The sequence below is a fragment of the Protopterus annectens genome, chromosome 6.part0 (genome assembly GCF_019279795.1).
Source record: "Protopterus annectens isolate FY-2018-M chromosome 6.part0, PAN1.0, whole genome shotgun sequence".
NCBI classification, from domain to species: Eukaryota; Metazoa; Chordata; order Ceratodontiformes; family Protopteridae; genus Protopterus; species Protopterus annectens.
This window is the reverse complement of record NC_056737.1, coordinates 735,475,761-735,495,011: the sequence shown is the minus strand read 5'-3', so window position 1 is coordinate 735,495,011 and position 19,251 is coordinate 735,475,761. Positions and strand designations below refer to the sequence as shown.

Here is a 19,251-nt window from a genome sequence, read left to right as displayed (position 1 = left end):
GACATCATCAGGTAGTGATCGGGGGGATCCTTCTCCCTCAATGAACTCGGTTGTCCTCCGTGAGAGAATCCATAGGGGAGTTTATGTGCCTTCTTTTACACTTTCTTCCAAGAGACCTCCTCCATGGTGTGTTCCAGAGAGGTATTAGAAGAACAGAGGGGCTCCCTGGGATGAAGTGAACTGGAAGCTCCTCAGGCCAGACTGACCTATGGCAGGCATGATGAGCTCAATGCTCAGATTTCATGAAGGGTGGGGCAGACCCTGGGAGTGTGGAGACACTTCTCTAATACAGGAGAAAGCCCTTTCTGCAACCTCAAAGGCTTGGTGGACCCAAGGAAACCCTCTCCCTCTCCCTCAGAGCCAAAGTTACAGAAGGAGAGAGAGAGCAGAGCCAGCCACAGATCCAAGGCCTCCAGACAGAACCGGATTCGAACTGCTGAGGGACGAAGTCCCAAGGGGAAGCGACAGATCCGATAAAGTTGGAACTGAAAGCAACCCCCCCTCCCCTCCAGTCAGCGCTGACGTCTTGGATCCCGGACCTGCTCTGATCAGACAAAAAGGAAGCAGGGCTGATCAGGGATGTAGTCGGAGTCGAGGAAGGGAACTTCCTCTGCTCCGACCTCAACTCTCTCAGGAAACCAGGGTCCTGGGTTTCCAAAACCAAGGGAAGGATCAGAAAAGGAGTCTGCAATGTAGGAGATGGAGCACTCACAGATTCTAGAAGGGATGGAGAATGCAGGACCCCCATCTGGATCTGCCCCCTGAGGAACTTCCACATCATCCTGTTCTATCAGCCTCAGTGAGACTTCGGGAAGACCTGGAGGAAGATGCCGAGGAAGCATGCCTGGAATTTGTTGGCATCAGAAAGACTTTTGGAAGTAGGGCTGTAGAGACTGGTTCAATTTGGAAGGCTGGTAGACGAGTCCTAACAGTAGGATCCAAAGGTTTCAGATTCGAAGATGATGTCCCTGGAGTAGGAGAACCGGTAATAAGGATCGGTTCCTGATCAGAGGCCCTACGATCCAAAACAGACTTTGATCTGCCTGGGGACAAAGCAACAGGATCCAAAGAGGGATTTGTGACACTAGGATCCACAGCTGATGGATCCTAGGATTCTTTTGGATACAATGCTTTTCTGGTTGTACTCGGATCCAGGGTAGTTTGATCAGAGTGCCTAAATCTTTTCTGGCTTGGCTGTGAAGACTCCCTTGAAGAAGCTGAAAGGGATGTTTTGGAGCCGAGATATTTAGAGGTGGTTTGAGCCCCTGAGGACGAGGACACAGGCAAAAGACCTTTCAATATTAATTTATTCCAGTGGTCAGCCAAGGCCGGGGGTTAAAGGCCTCACACAACAGAAAGTCAGTGCCCAAATGCCCTGGTCCAAAGCAATAGGCGCACTTTTTGTAGGCATCTGAATTTGGGATCTTATGCACACAAGAAGTGCATTGTTTAAAGCCTGTAGATTTCTCGGCCATTTCTAAGGGCTAGAAACCCAAAAGAAGAGGCAATACATCTACCACCACAATAATAATAAACACAACAAGAGAACAACCCTAAAATACTGCACTATAAATTTTTTTTTTTTTTTAAACGGGGAAAGGAAGTGCCAATGGTATGAAAGGAAGGGAGAGAAGAGGTCTAAAGGTTCCCAATGCCCTCGAGATCTAATGATAAGGAAAGGGAGGAAAACGAGACATGCACCGTCTGAGTTACCAAGTGCCTCTGTTAAAAGGGCAATTAAAGAGTACAGCCAACTATTTTTAACACACACAATACCAAATACAGAAAAGATACTTTAGAAAATAAAGTAAGAATCTGAGTTTATCGACTTAATACACCTACCTGCAACAGATTAAAAAAATAGTTATCAAGAGGATGAGAGTTTGGATGCTTTAACACGTTGATAATTCTTTTATAAGTGTCTTTTTTCTGGAACAGTCATACAAAAATAAAATAAAAGCAGATGGTATAATATACTGTAAGTGTTCTAAAGAAGCATCTGTGAGCTGCACAACACAGCTCAAAAAAAAAAAAAAAAGACAGCAGCAGCTCTGAAGACATTAAAAAATAAAATAAAAAAAGCAGAATCTGCCCCCCTTTTTTTTTTGGTAAAAGCGCCACATGGCAGAACTCACTGCAGCAATCTCAACACCAGTATACTGCTTGAAAGAAAAAAGTTTATAAGTAACTGTTCTAATGGAGTGTGCGTTAACTGCACACCCCAGACAAAAAAAAAATTCAGTAATTCTGGACACAAAAAAACAACAAAAAAATGTTCTGTTCTTTCTTGCACAGGAACAATGTAGTAAAGGCTGCACAGGAAAAATGTAGCAAAGGCTATATCAGTTAACTACAACCCACCTGCCCAAAATAACAAAGCATGCTGCAACTGTGTGCTTGCAGGAATTTTAAAATGCATTTTTTTAGCAAACACATGAATAAGTGACAGCAACAAAGAAGATGTGATCCACAGGTTTTTTTTTTTTTTTTTTTGGAAACCTGACAAAAGAAGGGACAGAGGATGACCAAAAAATAAAAACAGAGTCCTGATGATTCAAAAATGGCAAAGTTTCGCCCTACTTCTCTAAACTGAGGGAAAATGGTTGGGGGAAACTCAAATTTTTTTAGCCTGGCAATGAGGTTTAAATATCTGGGGAGGTCTGTTGCTCCTTGGGTCTTCGACGGCCTTATTGCTGCAGTAGCTGTGACAAACCTATGGACTTGGTAACAGCTTTGGGTCAGAATGCTTGCTTTCCTTTCACTCAAACAACTTCTTAGGCTTCTAGTTCTCAACACCTGGTTGAGACAAAGTGTCCGACCCTCTGTGAGGACCTTCATGCTTTCCTACAACCTACATTCCAAAATGGTTACTGTCCACAAAGGGAAGCTCAACTGGTTATACACCTTCCAAAATAGGTCCTCAAAAGCTGGAGATCAGTAGTGTAGCAAGGGTGGGGTAAAGGGCACAAAGTGTTTGGGGGGGGGGGGGGACTGAGCTCTGCATTTTTTGTACCATAATGACAGTACAGAAAGCGACTTAAGTGCAGTATTTTTTTCTGCTCTTCTCTTGAACAACTGGGGGCTGTGGACTGGCTGCCATATTGTAGGTAGCCAAATGCAAAGCAAATGAAGACTTTTTTTTTTGGTCTTTACTTGAGAGCTAGGAGGACTGGCAGATTTACTGCAGGAAGACAATCTGCTTTCTACAGTAATCTGAAGACCTTTTTTTCTTTTGTTTTTTTGTTTTCTTTTGCTCTTCTCTTAAGAACTGAAGGGTGTTCCTGGATTTGGTGGGGCGTGACTGGCTGATTTACTGTAAGAAGTCAATCAGAATTTCTTACAGTAATCTGAAAACTGATTTTTTCCCCTCTTTAAGACCTGAGGGGTAGGGGGCTTGCAGATTTATTGAGATGTGACTGGAGGATTTACTGTACGAAGTCAAGCTGAAGATAATCCGAAGACTTTTGTTTTTGCTCTTCACTTGAAGAGCTGGGGGGGCTAGATTTTCTGCAGTAAGCATAAGTCCTTTCTTTTACTCTTCATTTCCCCCCCCCAGAGCAGACCCTCCTGCAGCAAACCCATACTTCCCCCCTGCAAGGGGGGGAGTACAGGTTTGCTGCAGGGGGGGGTAGGGGGTGCAGTTTGTAGGACTGGCATAGGGCACTGGATGAGTCAGCTTATGGCTCTGCTGAAGATGGTATGGCCCTCCTGAAACAGAAAGCAGCTAAAAGTTCAAGTGCGTGGGGTGTGACACTGAAGTGCAAACTCGGGTACCTCTTGGAGTTATGAGCCAATACCAAAGTCTTTTATGTCTGACAAGTGCTCAGTTTGTTGTTCTAGAGAATGCCTTACTATCTCTATTATGAAGTGAATGCAGAAAGGAACTGGCAAGAGGAAATGTTTAAACAACGACAGTAAAAACCCTGGTTAACTATAAAGAGTAAATTATTAGAAGAATTCTCTGCAGAAACCTTCAAAGGTTACTGCTTTCAGAGGGGACCCACTGGTACTCCTACAATGGGTGACAGGCACTCATCTTTCAAGTCCTGTGAAAAACCCTCTGAACGGCTTGCCAAAGGAGATCCCTAAGGATTCTTTATGCAGTTTCTCGTAAGAAGCCAAATCCAAACCACTCTCTCTTCGTACATTGTTTCAGTTCTTTTAAGTTAAATAAGGCACTTAAGGCATAAATTACCAAAGCAAACTGGATGACATCCACTGCTCCCAGCAGGTATGATAAACCCTTATTTTCAGAAGAAAGCCACATGGCCCATTCCAATATCAATTTTTTACAATGAAATACCACCAAATTTTCCAGATCCTTGACTTGGTAAATCACTTATGAGTGCTACTGAAAAGCACATATTTGAGGATAACTTTGAGCCTGGTTGGATTTTTGTCAACAAAGGTCCTCCTCAATGGCTCACTTCTACAAAGATGTAAATAAATAAGACTATACATTTGTGTTTTTTTTTTTTTGATGCAGTATCCTTTGCAGAAGAAACTGGTTCCTCAAAATATCTGTCTAGTATATTATCCCACCAATGGCCTTACAGTGCTTACAATCCCTTGGTTGATGATGAATACCACCCCCAAAAAACCTGCTGTGCCATTTTTTTCCTGCTGTAAGTGCATTCTTGATAAAGGCCTTCTACCATAAACAGATCCAAAATGTTCTACCTGAATACAGTGCATGTGGGTATACGTATACTCAATAAAAATTACAAGAAAAACACAGCCAAGTTAGAGTTTTCACTGTGTGATAATTTAAATCTCCTGTAATAGAGGCCCATGGGATATATGCAAACAACCCCTTAAAGTCATCAAATGTTTCAGCTACAAGCTTTCTGAATGCCCATGACTTTTTACTTTTCAAGTCTTTATGGCTACATTCAGACCAATAAAGCCAAACCCTACTAGCTGTGGACATGCACACTTCAGCCTTTTTACTGACCTCATTAGCACAGTATAAGTGGATAGCTTGGCTATATTTCAGACACACATTCTTTAAACCCAGTTGATGGCCACATACACATATATATGTGTATAAGCATATTATACATCTCACAAATATGTATACATAAAAAGAGAAAATAAATAATGAGAAACCTCAGAATCCAACAAATGCTGTAAAAGTGACTATCCTAATCAGAAATTAATAAATCAGAACTTCCAAAAATACCATATCCTGCTAATACTCACCCTTCCCTGCTGACTCAGTCACACACAGCTATACTGGTCAGCGCAGAGTTTTGTGGATGAAGCTCCCTTGCTGAATGACATCGCCCCCAAAAAATTCTAGCTTCACCAATCTTACTCAACATGCATCTCAACTCGTGTTTGTACTTGAACATATAAGGATTTTTCTTGACTTACTAATGATTTAGTACAATCTAAGACTAGTACTGACAAGATTCACTTCAAATGACTGTAAAAAGCAGTACATGCACAGTGTGTATACTACACTGCAAAAAATGTCTGTATATAAACAGGATAAAGAGATACCGTTTCTGCTAGAACAGACTTGTATTTTTCACACTCCATCTGAATCATCACCCGCATTTCTTCAGACTCTTTCAGCTTCTGTTCCATCTTCTGTTACAAATGTAAAAGATATTATGGTTACATGAGAAAAAAAAACAGCCTCTTCACTAAATACTCAGCACTTTAGTTGGAAAGCTAAATCTTGACTCTCAAGTACGATTAATATTTCCAAAACACAATGAATAGATTAATGATTAATAAGAATGCTCCAACTATCCACTGTCAATACTTCCAAAGTGACAAAGTAAAACATTAAATGGAAATAACATACTTACAGATAACTGTAGCTCAGGCCAAACATATAACTGATGATATAATTAAATCAAATACAATGACAAGGTTTGTGTTTTGCTTTATTTTAGATAGCCCAATATCCTTTAAATCTTTAACAGTAGTATTATGCCTCATACTAAATCTGGCTCCTCCCTCAGGTCCCTATAGTCATAGGTTGGTACTAGCCTATCAGCCCTAGGGCCTATACAAGCCTAGCCATAACAATTCTCTGGCTATTTCTTCCCACAATATTTACTTCCCTGGACCCATGTCTCGCAGGGCGACTGACGTGATCCCCGGGGTGAATTTCCTATCCCCCATCCAATCATCAAGGTTCCTTTTGAAGAGGGCCAGTCCAAAATGGATTCCTGCAAGTAAGGCGTCTGCAAGGTCCCAAAATACCAACATGAACCAAAAAATAACCAGCAGATATAATGGAAGCCATTAAAGTATATATTAATACACTTGAGTCAAGACATCAGTATACAAAAATTATAAACCGGTTTCGGCTTAAAATTCACTAAGCCTTCATCAGTGTGAAGGCTTAGTGAATTTTAAGACGAAACCAGTTTGTAATTTTTGTATACTGATGTCAACTCAAGTGTATTAATATATACTTTTATGGCTTCCACTATCTGCTGGTTATTTTTTGGTCCTTTTGAAGAGGGCCAAAGAGGCGCTCTGGCTTGACATGTATGGGCAGTCTATTCCAGAGTCTGGGGAGTCTCTGGGTCAGGAAACTATCCCTTCCGCATGTTTTGTTCATTGTGATGACAAGGTTTAGATCCCTGGAGCGTGTGGCTCTGTGGGATTGGGATTTCTTTAAGTGTAGCATGTCTAACAGCTCTGGGTTTGACATGGCCTTGTATGTTAAGCAGAGACTGCCTCTGAGTAGACGATATGCGACAGAGTATAGCTGGAGTTTTTTTAGATGGTCAGCAGAGGGCATCTGCTTTAGGCCTGTGATTCTTTTAGTGAGGTATTTCCACAGCCTTTCCAGTTGTTGCAGATGTCTTGAGAGGTACATACCAAATGGGGTGCTGTATTCTATAATGGGTCTAATGAGGGATGAGTACAATGGGACAATGACCTTTTTTCCTGGATGAAAAGCCCTTAGTGATGAGGTGTGCCACACACAGGATTTCCTGACTGTTGTGGCGATGTGGTTATCAAAGGACAGACCACTGTCCACCTGTGTCCCTAAGTCTCTTATCACACTTTCGGTGTTTAGTGTACTGCCATCTATGTGGTAATTCACAGGTACATTTTTTCCCAAAGGGGATAACTATACATTTCTTGGCATTGAGCTTGAGCCCATGGCTCTGGCACCAAGCATCTGTTTCTGTAAAACCCTTCTGTAGAATATCCACATCATTTGGGGATTCAATAATGGCTCCCAGTTTGCAGTCATCTGCAAATGTTGTTAGCCAGAATCCCTTAGTGTTGGCCTGTACGTCAGAGAAGTAGATGCCAAACAAGAGCGGTCCCAGGACTGATCCCTGAGGTACTCCACTTGTCATTTGTCTGGAACTACTTTTACAGTGTGGGTTCTGTCAGTAAGCCAGTTGGCAACCCAACGAGTGATGTAGGGATTAATGCCCAGCTTAGTAAGTTTATCTATGATTCCAGAGTGGTGGATGGTGTTGAAGGCCTTGGCGAGGTCCAGATAGGCTGTGTGGACCGCCTTACCCTCGTCCACAACTCTGGAGACTGATTCGAAGAAGTCAACTAGGTTCAGGAGACAAGATCGTCCCCTTCCCGAACCAAAACTGGGTGAGGTCCAGTGTTTGAAGGTTCCACGATAATATGTTCCACGGCCTTGCAGATCAGGCTCGTCAGACTGATGGGGCAGTAGTTCTCAGGATCCAAGGTGGATACCCCCTCATGGAATGGGATAACTGTAGCTGTGCGCCACTCAGTGAGCATGAAGACTGAGGTGAGGCTATGATTAAACATGACACTTCGGTGAGGTGCCAGTTCATTTTGTAGTTCATGCAGTACACAGCCCGGGATGTCGTCTGATTCCATGGATGCTGTATTCTTAGCTTTGGAGAGTGCGTTTTTTACCTGTGGGGCCACTACCAGAATTTGACAATCTTTCAGTATTGAGATGGGCCCTTAAGGGGGTGAGAGGGGGGTGAAGTTGGCACTGAATTGATCCTGCCAGGATATTGGCAATATCCTTGGGATCAGTATATTTAATGCCATTCTGTTGTAGCACAGAGCAGATCTGAGCACTGCCATTTAGATTTTTGTCATAGCTATAGAATGCCTTGTGGTTCTTTGAAATATTTGGCAATTTTATTTTCTTAACTAGCTTTGGAGGATTTTATGAGTGATTTCAGCTTCTTACTGAAGCTGGTAAGGGAGTTTTTTGCATTCTGGGATTTTACTCTTTTCTGCAACAGTTTCTTCCTGTTATAAAGTTTGTTTATGGCAAGGGACCACTAGATTGGCATCCTTTTTTTTTGAGGAGAGCATCTTGGTTCTATTTTGGATGGCACGATTTATGCATGAGTGGATGTGCTCGTACAGTGCCTTAGTGTAGGATTCAGCAGTCGAACTTTCAGTTCCTCTCTGCATGGGTGTCATGAAGTTAGTCACTTCTGACTTGAGTAGCATGAAGTTGGCTTTGGAAAAGTTTTTTATGGAGGTTTCCTTACTGGGGGGTGGGGGAGGGATGTGGATGTCAAGGGTGATTAGCTTATGGTCAGACCTGACCAACGGGGTGACCCACAGGTGTGGAGTATCGATTTCCCATGTTGGTAATGACCAGGTCTAGGATATTGGAGCCCCTGGTGGGATTATGGATTAGTTGATCCACGGCATTGGAATTTAGGAATGCCAAGAACTGTTGGGCAAAGGCGTTGATACACGAATAGTTTTCCCAATTCATAGCAGGGTAGTTGAAATCACCCAGTATTAGGGTGTTTGGTTGTATCTTAATATTTTTCAGTATGTTTAGAAAGGTGTCGTGAGAATCTTGGGGCATGGTGGGGGAGCTGTAGCAAGCTACAATTTGGATTGCAGTCTTATCTAGTGTTAGTTGCACCTTGAGAATTTCAGATGCATTGTGTTGGGCAACTAGCCTGGTGGTGTGAATACCCTTGGTGAGTATGGACACTCCACCTTTAGTGCTTCGGTAATGGTTTGGTGGCTGAAAAGTGTGGTATGAGTTGTAGCCTGGTATTGCAGGCATGCTCTCTGGAGCCTTGAACCAGGTCTCAGCTACTACACAGACATCAATGTTCTCCATTTTTAGGAGTGCCTCGAGGGAGTACATTTTTGAGGTTTAGACTTCTAGCATGGAGTAGCATTACCTTCAGATTTTGCATGCTTGTACCCGTTATGGTGGTGGTTTTGTCCTTTGAACTTTACCTAAAAAAGGCACTATAGGGGTAGCACGAGCCTTAGCCAGTAACCTGAATCCCAGGGGCGACAGGTGCAGACCATCTCTGGCAAAGCATTGTGGTCTGTCAATCATGTCGTCCCAGGCAGACAGATACTGGATCCCCTTTGAATGACATCAGAAGCTTAGCCAATTGTTGAAGTCATCATTTTCTCCTTATACTGTGGTATCATTCTGGGCGAAGGCAGGATGCTACTCAGGGATGCAAAATGCAAAAAGAAAGAAAATTAATTTGCCAAACAGCTGTAGCACCTGCTTATATACTTTTGCCACTGTATACTAAAGTTACATGTTCTCTCTCATATACAAGAGAGTTAGGAGGTGCCTAATGTTGGTCTAACATGCCTAGAAAGAAGAGTTCTTAAAGAAACGTCCTGCCATTCATCCTTACTCTGGTTTTCAAACAGAGGTTTATTTAAGCTATACAAACACATAAGCAACAATTTTGGCATTACCCACTTCATCAGCAGAGTTCTTTTTTAAACATGCATCCTCAAATGAGACTTTTGAGTTTCTAGTGGATGGCGTCTAAAAATATTATAAACATATTTCAATATGGTCTTTCACAGATGCAAATTTCAGTTTTTATATATATATTTAATATATACATATTTTTTAGAGAGAGAGATGCACTCACTATAACAGTTTATTATTGAAAGGTTGTGACAGGACTGGATGCCACTCCTGAGTCAGGGTACGAGTAGAGTTGATGAAATTAGTTTTGTTGATATTTGCCATGAGTGCCTTCTCAGCACCCACAACGTACCCAGAATTATCTCCTTCTACAATTTATATGGAGTTGCACATACCTGTAGCAAATTTAAGTACACGTGAACATTCTTTATTAACCTTGCTGGTTTTACTACAGGAAATAATTTCAAGCCCATAATCACTGAGAACACTTCTGCCTATGCAGAGCTGTTCACAAAAACCCTGTACAAGCATGTTAAGAGAGACATAGAGGCAGCTGTACCCACCAGGACGATGTACAGAACTAACAAATAACAAGCCACCCTGGTGGAATCACAAAATCAATCATCTGTATAACAGGAGAAAGAAAATCATGGCAAAAATTAGGAGGCGCAGCACACAGCAGGATAAAAGCACTCTCATCAAACTAAAACTCGGAGGACAAATAAAGTCTACCAAAGCCAAATTTGAGGTAAGTTTGGTCTCCTAGGCCTAGGACAACCACAAAGCATTTTTTAGCTATGTCCGCAACCTCAAAGGCAATACACAACTGTGTGCAGAGCTCATTGTAAATGGATCCACCTATGCTAAGTCAGAAGATATAGCAAACCTCCTGGCTGATAAATTCAACTCCAACTTTACTCCTCTCTCCCCCTCAACCTTCCCTCAGGAAATATCATCAAATACAACTACCCTACACTCACTATGGAACAGGTCTTTAATGCTCTCTCTAAGACCAAGAACACTGCATCAATGGGCCCAGACAATATCCCAGGATGCCTTCTAAATAACATGAAACATGACCTATCAGGGCCTCTGGAATTACTATTTAACTGCAGCCTCCAAACAGGCTTTGTGCCTCATGAATGGAGAAAGGCAACAGTTATCCCTCTGCACAAAGGTGGGCCATCTACAGACACTGGAAACTACAGACCCATATGTCTCACTAGTCGTTTATGTAAAGCCATGGTAAGAATAATGGAGATGATCAAGAGAGATATAGTAAACCTCCAGACACTGGACCCAACCCAGTTTGGTTTTGTCAAGTGCAGATCATGCCTACTCAACATGGTGGACTTCTTTGAGAAGGTCACCAAAGAAATGGATGAGGGCAAAATCATTTACACTGTCTACCTTGACCTGGCCAAAGCATTTGACACAATACCCCACTTGGGCATTGTTGACAAACTCAAGAGGTTAGGTACAAACCCGTATGTCACCAGGTGGACAGCCAACTGGCTCACAGACAGGACCCTGGAAGTTAGAATTGGGAAGTCCACCTCTACAAAGAGGCCAGTAACAAGTGGAGTCCCTCAGCGATCAGCCCTTGGACCATTTCTTTTTGGCATTTACTTCTCAGAAGTCAAAGCCAATGTCAGTGTTCTCTGGCTAACTGAATTTGCAGATAATTACAAATTAGGAACTTGTCATTGAATCTCACACTGACAAATGTTCTACAGGAGGGGCTGACACAGAAACTGGTGTCAGAACCATGGACTAAAACTAAATGCCAAGAAATGTATAATAGTATCCTTTGGGAAGTCATCCATCCCTGGTAACTGTCACACTGATACACACCCCTTAGAGTTGACCCAGTAGTAAGGGACTTGGGGACACACAGATAGTAATCTAGCTTTTGAACATCATGTGTCTACAGTGGTGAGGAAATCATTCTATGTTGTGCAACTTACAAACAAAGGTATGACATCCAAGTCTAAGGAAGTCATTGTTCCACTGTATATGGCATTCATCAGACCTATCACTGAATACAATGCCCCCTTTGGATTGTACCTAACCAGGCATATCCAAATAACTGGAACGTCCAAAGAGGTTCCTCACTAAAAGAATACAGGGCGTAAAGAAATATGCCCTATGCAGACTGCCTTGAGGCCCTATCCCTGTAATCACTCTCCTACAGGCCTTTGAGGGGAGATCTATGCCTGGCTTAGAGGGCACTGTCAGACCCCAGTCTCTCTTGCATATCCACAAAACAAACAGCACCAGAATTATCCGTTCTAAAGACTTAAATAGGACCTGCTGGAGACAGAGGTATGTATCACAGAGACTACCCTGCCTATGGAACAGGCTCCCCATTCATGTTAAGTAGAGTTCTTCCCTAAACCAATTCAAGTGTAACTTGGACAATTGGATGGGAAACTGGAAACTCATGCCGGGTTTGGCACCTATGTCTCTAATGGACAACTGTAACCTGTAAATGGGTTCATCTCCCAGGCCCATGCTTACATTTATCAAAGATTTGGGATGCATGGCAAGGCTTAAAAGGCCCCTTGTGGTCGTTAGCCTAGTAAACACCTATGAACCTGAGTGGATTAAAACTACTCTGCTTTAGCTTATGCTTGCATACTTTGGTATTTTACAATCTTACTCTGCAGTGAGTAAAGTGCAGCTTTAAGTAAAATACTTACTTGCAAACTAGCACTTGAGGTGTGATCACAGTAAAACCAAGTTTAATATAGTTCTATCCCACATATTCTAGCTTCATCACTGGTCTTTTTTTAAAGCAATCACAAATTCTTGATATAAACTTATGCTATCCTCAGGCCTGCATCTCATGGAACTGTAGCAGGTGCATAATGCAGCTCAGTAAGACCAGCACTGTTTAACTTTAGTCATCACATTTCTTAATTTGTAACAAACTTGCATGTATTAAAACTGAAAAAAATGAAAACAAAAGAAAACAAAAAGCTATGAAACACAGTTATAAAAACAACATCAAAACCAGTAATAACCACTGAGTATATCTCTGGAAATTTTACTGAAAACAGTGAGAGATTTCATCTCTTAATTCAAATAACAGAGGCTTCTAGCAAGCTAAACACATGAAGGCACCCAACTTACTACACTACTGTAAGACAAGTCACATGATACAGAGTACAGTTGTGTAAGTAAAGTTACCATAACAGTAGAAGTTCAAATACATCACTGTTGCAGTAGCCTAAGCTATTAGTCCTTTGGATGACATGTTAAACAGAGGTTCCATCTGGTGGACTTGGTGGTGCCCCAGGTGGATGCCAAAGATCACATGGCACCTACTGAAAAGAGGAAGGGAAGTTCATAGATTCCCTGGTCAAATTCCCCCCAGTATTACAAGCAACACCTAGAGTCTCCCATGAAAAGAGGGCACTAGCCTAGTGGAACTAATCTGGTTAACAAAGGATAGATAGATAGATAGATAAATAAATAAATAAATAAATAAATAAATAAATACAGGACATTTCCTGCCAAGGACTGGACGACAAGCCAACTTCCAAAGCCTTAGGCCACTTTCCACACATCCTCTATCCATTGTACAACTCAAACTGAGCAGTATAAAGTCAGTGGTGAGGGTGCCAAACTCTTTTTCTTGCCTCAGAACAAGGAAGGCTAGAGCCCTGCTAGGCAGGTGTGTAAATAATGACAAAACCCATACCCTTGACATAAACACCAACAAAAAAATGGACTTTGGAGGGTGGGTGCTTCTTGCTGCAACACTGATTTATTTGAGCATCTACTCTTACAGTACGTTTACTTACAACACACTTCTATGCTGATTATTAGATAACTGCTGCAGTAGCCAAAGCTATATGGGAGAAATACCACAGCTTAGATTGAAAGGAATGAGGAAGAAAGATCAGACGCCAGGAGCCCCTGGAAAATAAATAGTCTTAGCAAGACCTTCTAAAGACCTAGAGAAAGAATCTACTGTGTAGTGTTTGGTAAACATGTGTACAGATGCTGTATTGCTGCCTCTAGTATATTTCTAGAGTCCACCCCTTTCCAAAAAGCCAAAGCCCTGGTACAGTGGGCCCTGACCTTCCCTGGAAATGTACTGTTATGTGATAACAAAGCAATAGCATGAAACGACAATTTAGAAATTGTCTGATATGACACTGATTATTTCCTATGAAGTTAAGAAAAATGACAGTTGATTAGAATTTCTGAAGGTTTTGTCAGCATCATGACAGAGGGATAAAGTCCTAACTATAGCCAAGCTGACCCTATTTTGATTTAGCTACTTGAGTGACTTGAGGCACTGGAAGGGAGGGATGCATGTGCCTACCCTAGGGGGAGGGATATTCATCTAATTGTTCCTGGTGGGGGGGCATGGTCCTTGAAGAGTGGAGTACTCCTCGGACAATTCCAAGATGGACTTAGGGGAGTGGGGAAGGGACAAGAGAGCAGGACATAAAAAAAAAATCCCTCCCTACCTCTCATAGAAGCAGTTGTCAGCATGACCTTGCTGGACACCCTTACATTCCATGCCAGCGTCAGCCTGGAAAAAAAAAATTCACCAGTTAGCCTGGGAGATGAAAAGAGGGGCTGGTGGACTCTGCGATGATGAAGCAAGGGAGGAAGGATTCAAAAACAATTTCCTAAGGGCTTTTGTCCTATCAGTCTAGTATCATCCTGAGTGCAGAGAATTCTTTATCCATACTTTTTGGTTCAGGACAGAAAACAGGGAGATAAATAGCCTAGCTTAAAATAACTCTGAAACCACTATGAAAACACATCCTTTCTTTCTGCCTAAAGTTACCCTATCTTTGTGAAAGGCGAAATAGGGGTGGAATACCCTAACAGCCTGTGATTCATACTCTTCTTGCAAAAGTCAAAGCAATGAGTAACACTGTTTCCCATTACAAGAACTTCAAATCAGAATCATGAGCAGGTTCAAAAGGAAAACATAAGATTCCATGAAGAAGCAAACTGTCTTCTAGGTGGATAGATATGCAAGATCCTTTTCAAAAAGTGTTTCCCTTTAAACATAATGGAAAGGGGGATCTATGGGCAGATAGACACAGACGGCAATCTTGATAGAAGAATAAGTCCAGAGGATAACTATTCTCACAAATTTTGTAGAATCAGATGCACCTGTGCCTTAAAAGGATTCTGACTCTTTGACATCAGCTAGAAAATCGTTTCCACTTAGTCCAATACGACTTTCTCAGGTTTCTTAGCCTCATTTAACACTTGCTGTATGTCCTCAGAAAACAGGCGCCTAAAAGGTATTAAAATTCTATCATCCAGGCAGTGAACTGAAGAAACTGAAGGCTGGGATGTAACAAACAACCCTTGTCTTGTGTAAGACTGTCCTGTGAGGAAGCATGGGATAATGGCCCTTGGCCATTTTGAGAAGGAAGAACCGCTGTTACATAGGCCAAAAGGAAGTTACCAGCAGAGCCGGATCATGGTCAAATGGGTCCCTAGGCAGGGTAATAGATTGGGGCCCCCCAGAGCAGCCCCTCCTGCAGCAAACCCATACCCCCCCCTTGCAGGGGGAAGTATGGGTTTGCTGCAGCCCCTCCTGCAGCAAACACATACTTCCCCCCCTGAAGCAGCCTCCTCCCCAGCCATTCCAGTGTTCCATTACTCCCCAGTCACCATAAACACTGTTCAAAACCTGTCAATGTCCATACTGTTTTCTTATTTACTTCTACAATGATTACAGATATTGAAACAAAATAGCACAAACACTGATAGCCATTTGCTAAACAACAGTCTCACAATGAAAACATACTCAGCATGAGCAGTAAACTTCTCTGCCCTTGGAACTCACATTCATTGAAACGGTATTACAACCAACATTCAAAGAAAATGCATCTAGCCAGAGGAGAACTAAGTTTACCTTTGGCCTGTTTTCAAACCATAGGCTCCTTGCACACATTTTCAGGGCCATGCATACATGTCTGTGTTCTTTGATTCACCTTCCTGATTGTACTAAATTGTATTCCTTGTATAATACAGCACCACTTGTTAGAATGCGTTTTGAATTTGTAGTTTTGAACATTCTTCCAATATGCAATGAAACAAAAATGTATGAAATAATGACAAAATTACCCATTTAAAAAAATTTCAACCATAAAAGGCCACTCAAACATCTGTCATTACAATTCACCAATATCAGTTAATAAGCACAATCTCTGCAGAAGTAAAAGTCATCCGAATAATACCACATTAGAGAGATCTGTAACTAACAAAGAGGTCGCTACTGGCAAGCAACTTTACATTTCAGTGTTTCATCTACAGATTCAGTGCCTGCCACCCTTGAAGAATTATTACATTAAAAAAATTGGAAAGCTGGTAATATTTAAATTGGGAATGACTGGCAAACTGACGAGTTCATAGTTACTAGGCATCTCATATAAAGGAGGACACACACAGAACTGCAGTACCCCTATCCCCCCACAAAATGCACCAAATAATCAGCAATTGAAAGGGCACTGCAATATCAGCACTCTGTATACATGGTGTGGGAGCAGAATCCACAGCCTTTTCTGCACCAAAGGCAATTATGCTACGAACGCATCTTCAAATTCTACAGCACAAACTGTGACTACCATTTGCTAAAAAAAAGTTAGCTGCACATTGAAACAGACTAAGCATGAGCAACAGTAAACATCTCTTCCCTTGAAACTCAAATCCATGAAAATGAACTAAAACTCAATCCCTTGAAAAAGTAACAAAACTCAAAATTCCCTGAAAATGCATTCAAACTCACAATTCGGTCAGCAATCTGGTAGTTGGTGTACAGGATTCAGGTTCTTGTCTGGTGCAACCAAGTTACAGGTCAAGCCTGATCAAGTTAATTGACTAACCTGCCTCACCCCACCCACAACTAGGACATTACATACCCTTCTCAACTTCTTGGGGCAAGAACTCTGGACAAAGCCTAAAATAATGGGGATACAATGTCCCAAAATAGGAATAGAGTTTATATATTACTCTTTTTAACTTAGAAAGTTGCTAGAATAACAGAATTTTTGTTGAAATGCATTTTCTGAAAGATGTGAAGTCTGAAATTCATGTATATATAATTTTTAGTGGCTTCAAATCCTCTGCGAGTTGCCAGAAAACCACAAATCTTATGAAAAACAGACCAAAACCATGAGGTTAAATCTGAACAGTTCAGAAGTATGTTAAACACACACACACACATACACACACCTACCTTCTCTCTGCTCACAAATACATACACCCCCCCACCTTCTCTCTGTTCTCTCTCTCTCACATACACACCTTCTCCATGCTCTCACAATGCAACACACACACCCATGCTTCCTCAAACAGCAATACACACACATACACAAACCTACTTTCTCACATAGCAATGCCTGCACAAAGACACCTTCTTTCTTATATAGCAATAGATGCACACACTATCATATGAACAGAACGGCTAGTTTAAATTACATACATACACATAAGCATACACACACTTTCTCTTGTACACAGAAACAAACGGAACCACTAATTTAAATTAGATATACACACGTGCACGCACACTTACCTTCTCTATAAACAGAGCAAGTAGTTTAAATTCCGTGCACAAGTGCAGAATGTGTTTACATCTGGTTTGAGGTATGTGCAATGCACGCATGCTTCTCCTTAAAGGGGAAGATGCCACCACTGTGGTGTCAAAAGTATTTATTTTTTTATTATGTTGAAGCCTCCTGGGCAGAGTGGGTCCCCTCAGCCATGGGGCCCTAGGTGACTGCCTATGTCGCCTAGGGCTGGATCCCGCTCTGGTTACCACCAGTACCTTCACTGGAGTCTTTATAGGAACCTTGATCATCACTGAAGATGGTAGAAAAGCATACATAACCATCAACAGGGATGAAAAGGCATGTGTCTTCCAGGACTTAGTACAAGGAGTCCTGGAGCAGGATTGATTTAACTGTGGGTTATGAATGGAGGGAACAAATCGAACAATTCCTGGAATGTCCCAGGAACAACTTCTATTTGTGGGAGTCTGTCCTGGTCCTGCTCAGCTTGTCTGCTATAATGTTCTGCTCTGATGGAATTTAAGGATGGTCAGTCTGTGCTAAGTTGCTAGTACCAGGCTACCACAGCTAGTCTGTAAAGGGGGTAAGGGATCTACTTCCTCCAGTTTTATATACTACATTATTGTGATGTTGTCTGGGACTACTAGTATATGGCCTGTAATCCAAAGACAGAATAGAGATTCATTAGTGCCATCATTTCTTTTGACATTTTGTGATTTAATTTGTCCTGATTGTTCAACATATTCTGAACTTTCAACCCCTTTAATACAGCTCCCCATGCAAAGTCTGAAGCATTTGTGGTTACAGCCAGAGTAAAGACAGGAAGGGGGGGGGGCAGAGAGAGACCTTGGCTGAAAGACAACCGATTCACCCACCAGAATAACTCCCTTTTTACAAACCTCAGCACTGGGATCTGAAGTGACAGAGGATGCTGGTGTTGGATCCAAAATAATTTGATGAAGCAATAAATTTTCCTCATGTAAACAAAGTCTGTCCAAAGGAATCATGAGAATTCTACAAACCTTGAAATAAGGAATCCAGAGAGAGTCTCCGGTAGATGAACGCCCTGCAACCTGCAACGGGCTATTACTACAGGAGCCAGGTACTTATATATATATATATATACACACACATACATACAAACAAATATTCAAGCAAGGGCATTAATGCCCTTCTAGCCTGCCACTATACCTAAACAGCTGTTCCCATATTAAGTGTCCAGGTTGTTCTTAAAAATATCTAAACTAGTCCAGGTTGTTCTTTCAAATATCTAAATTAGTGCTTACTTTAATGTAATTCAAGACTGGGATTGTCCCTGTTTCTCTCTCCTGGACATGGGTAATTCTTGCTACAAAAACCTTGGGCATAGACAATATCTCTCATCTAGTATTATATTGCATTTTACAGCTAGGCTTGTAAAGACCCTCGGGTCAATAGCCTAGTAACATCCTATGAACCAATACTTTGGTGATCTATTCCATGCATTAGCTGCTTTCTCAGAGAAACAATACACTTCTCATTCCTATAGAATTCTCTACTACTCTAATGCTTTTTGATAACTCAAACGTTCTCAGAGGTAGATGTCTCTAAATGCCTACATATCCGAATAAGGTCTCCTCTTAAATACCTAAACGAGACACTGTACAAGCTCAGATATTTTAGTCTTTCATAATAATCTAAATGTTCACATCTACTGATGCCATTGGTATATTTCTAATGTACTCTTTCTAGTTTATTCATGGTTGTTTTCTTATAAGGTTTTAATATTGTTATTCCACACTCAAGTTTGGGTCTAATGTAACTAACAATGGCATCATCACTTCTGCTTTCCTAGATCTTATAAATGTTTTATACAACCTATAGTTTTATAAAAAAAAAATTACATACTCACCATAACATTCCATCTATGCTGCCCATTTTCATTCTTCCTCAACCAGTGGGCTTTGGATCCAATTTGGCCTCTTTCCAAAGCTTTAGGCTATGAAGCTTGAGCTCCTCCCCTACCGATATAATGCCTCCTTCCCCAATATTACCTCAGATCGAGTTTGCTGCTAA

General features: G+C 41.6%; 1 protein-coding gene across 1 annotated transcript in view; it reads right to left on the bottom strand.

The window, feature by feature from the left end:
- KTN1 (kinectin 1) overlaps positions 1–19,251 on the bottom strand; it is a gene marked incomplete in the record, with an annotated part of 2,305,074 nt that overhangs the window by 382,845 nt on the left and 1,902,978 nt on the right. Inside the window, 1 exon segment of the mRNA XM_044074427.1 lies at positions 5,506–5,595. Coding sequence (XP_043930362.1) covers positions 5,506–5,595 — 90 coding nt within the window.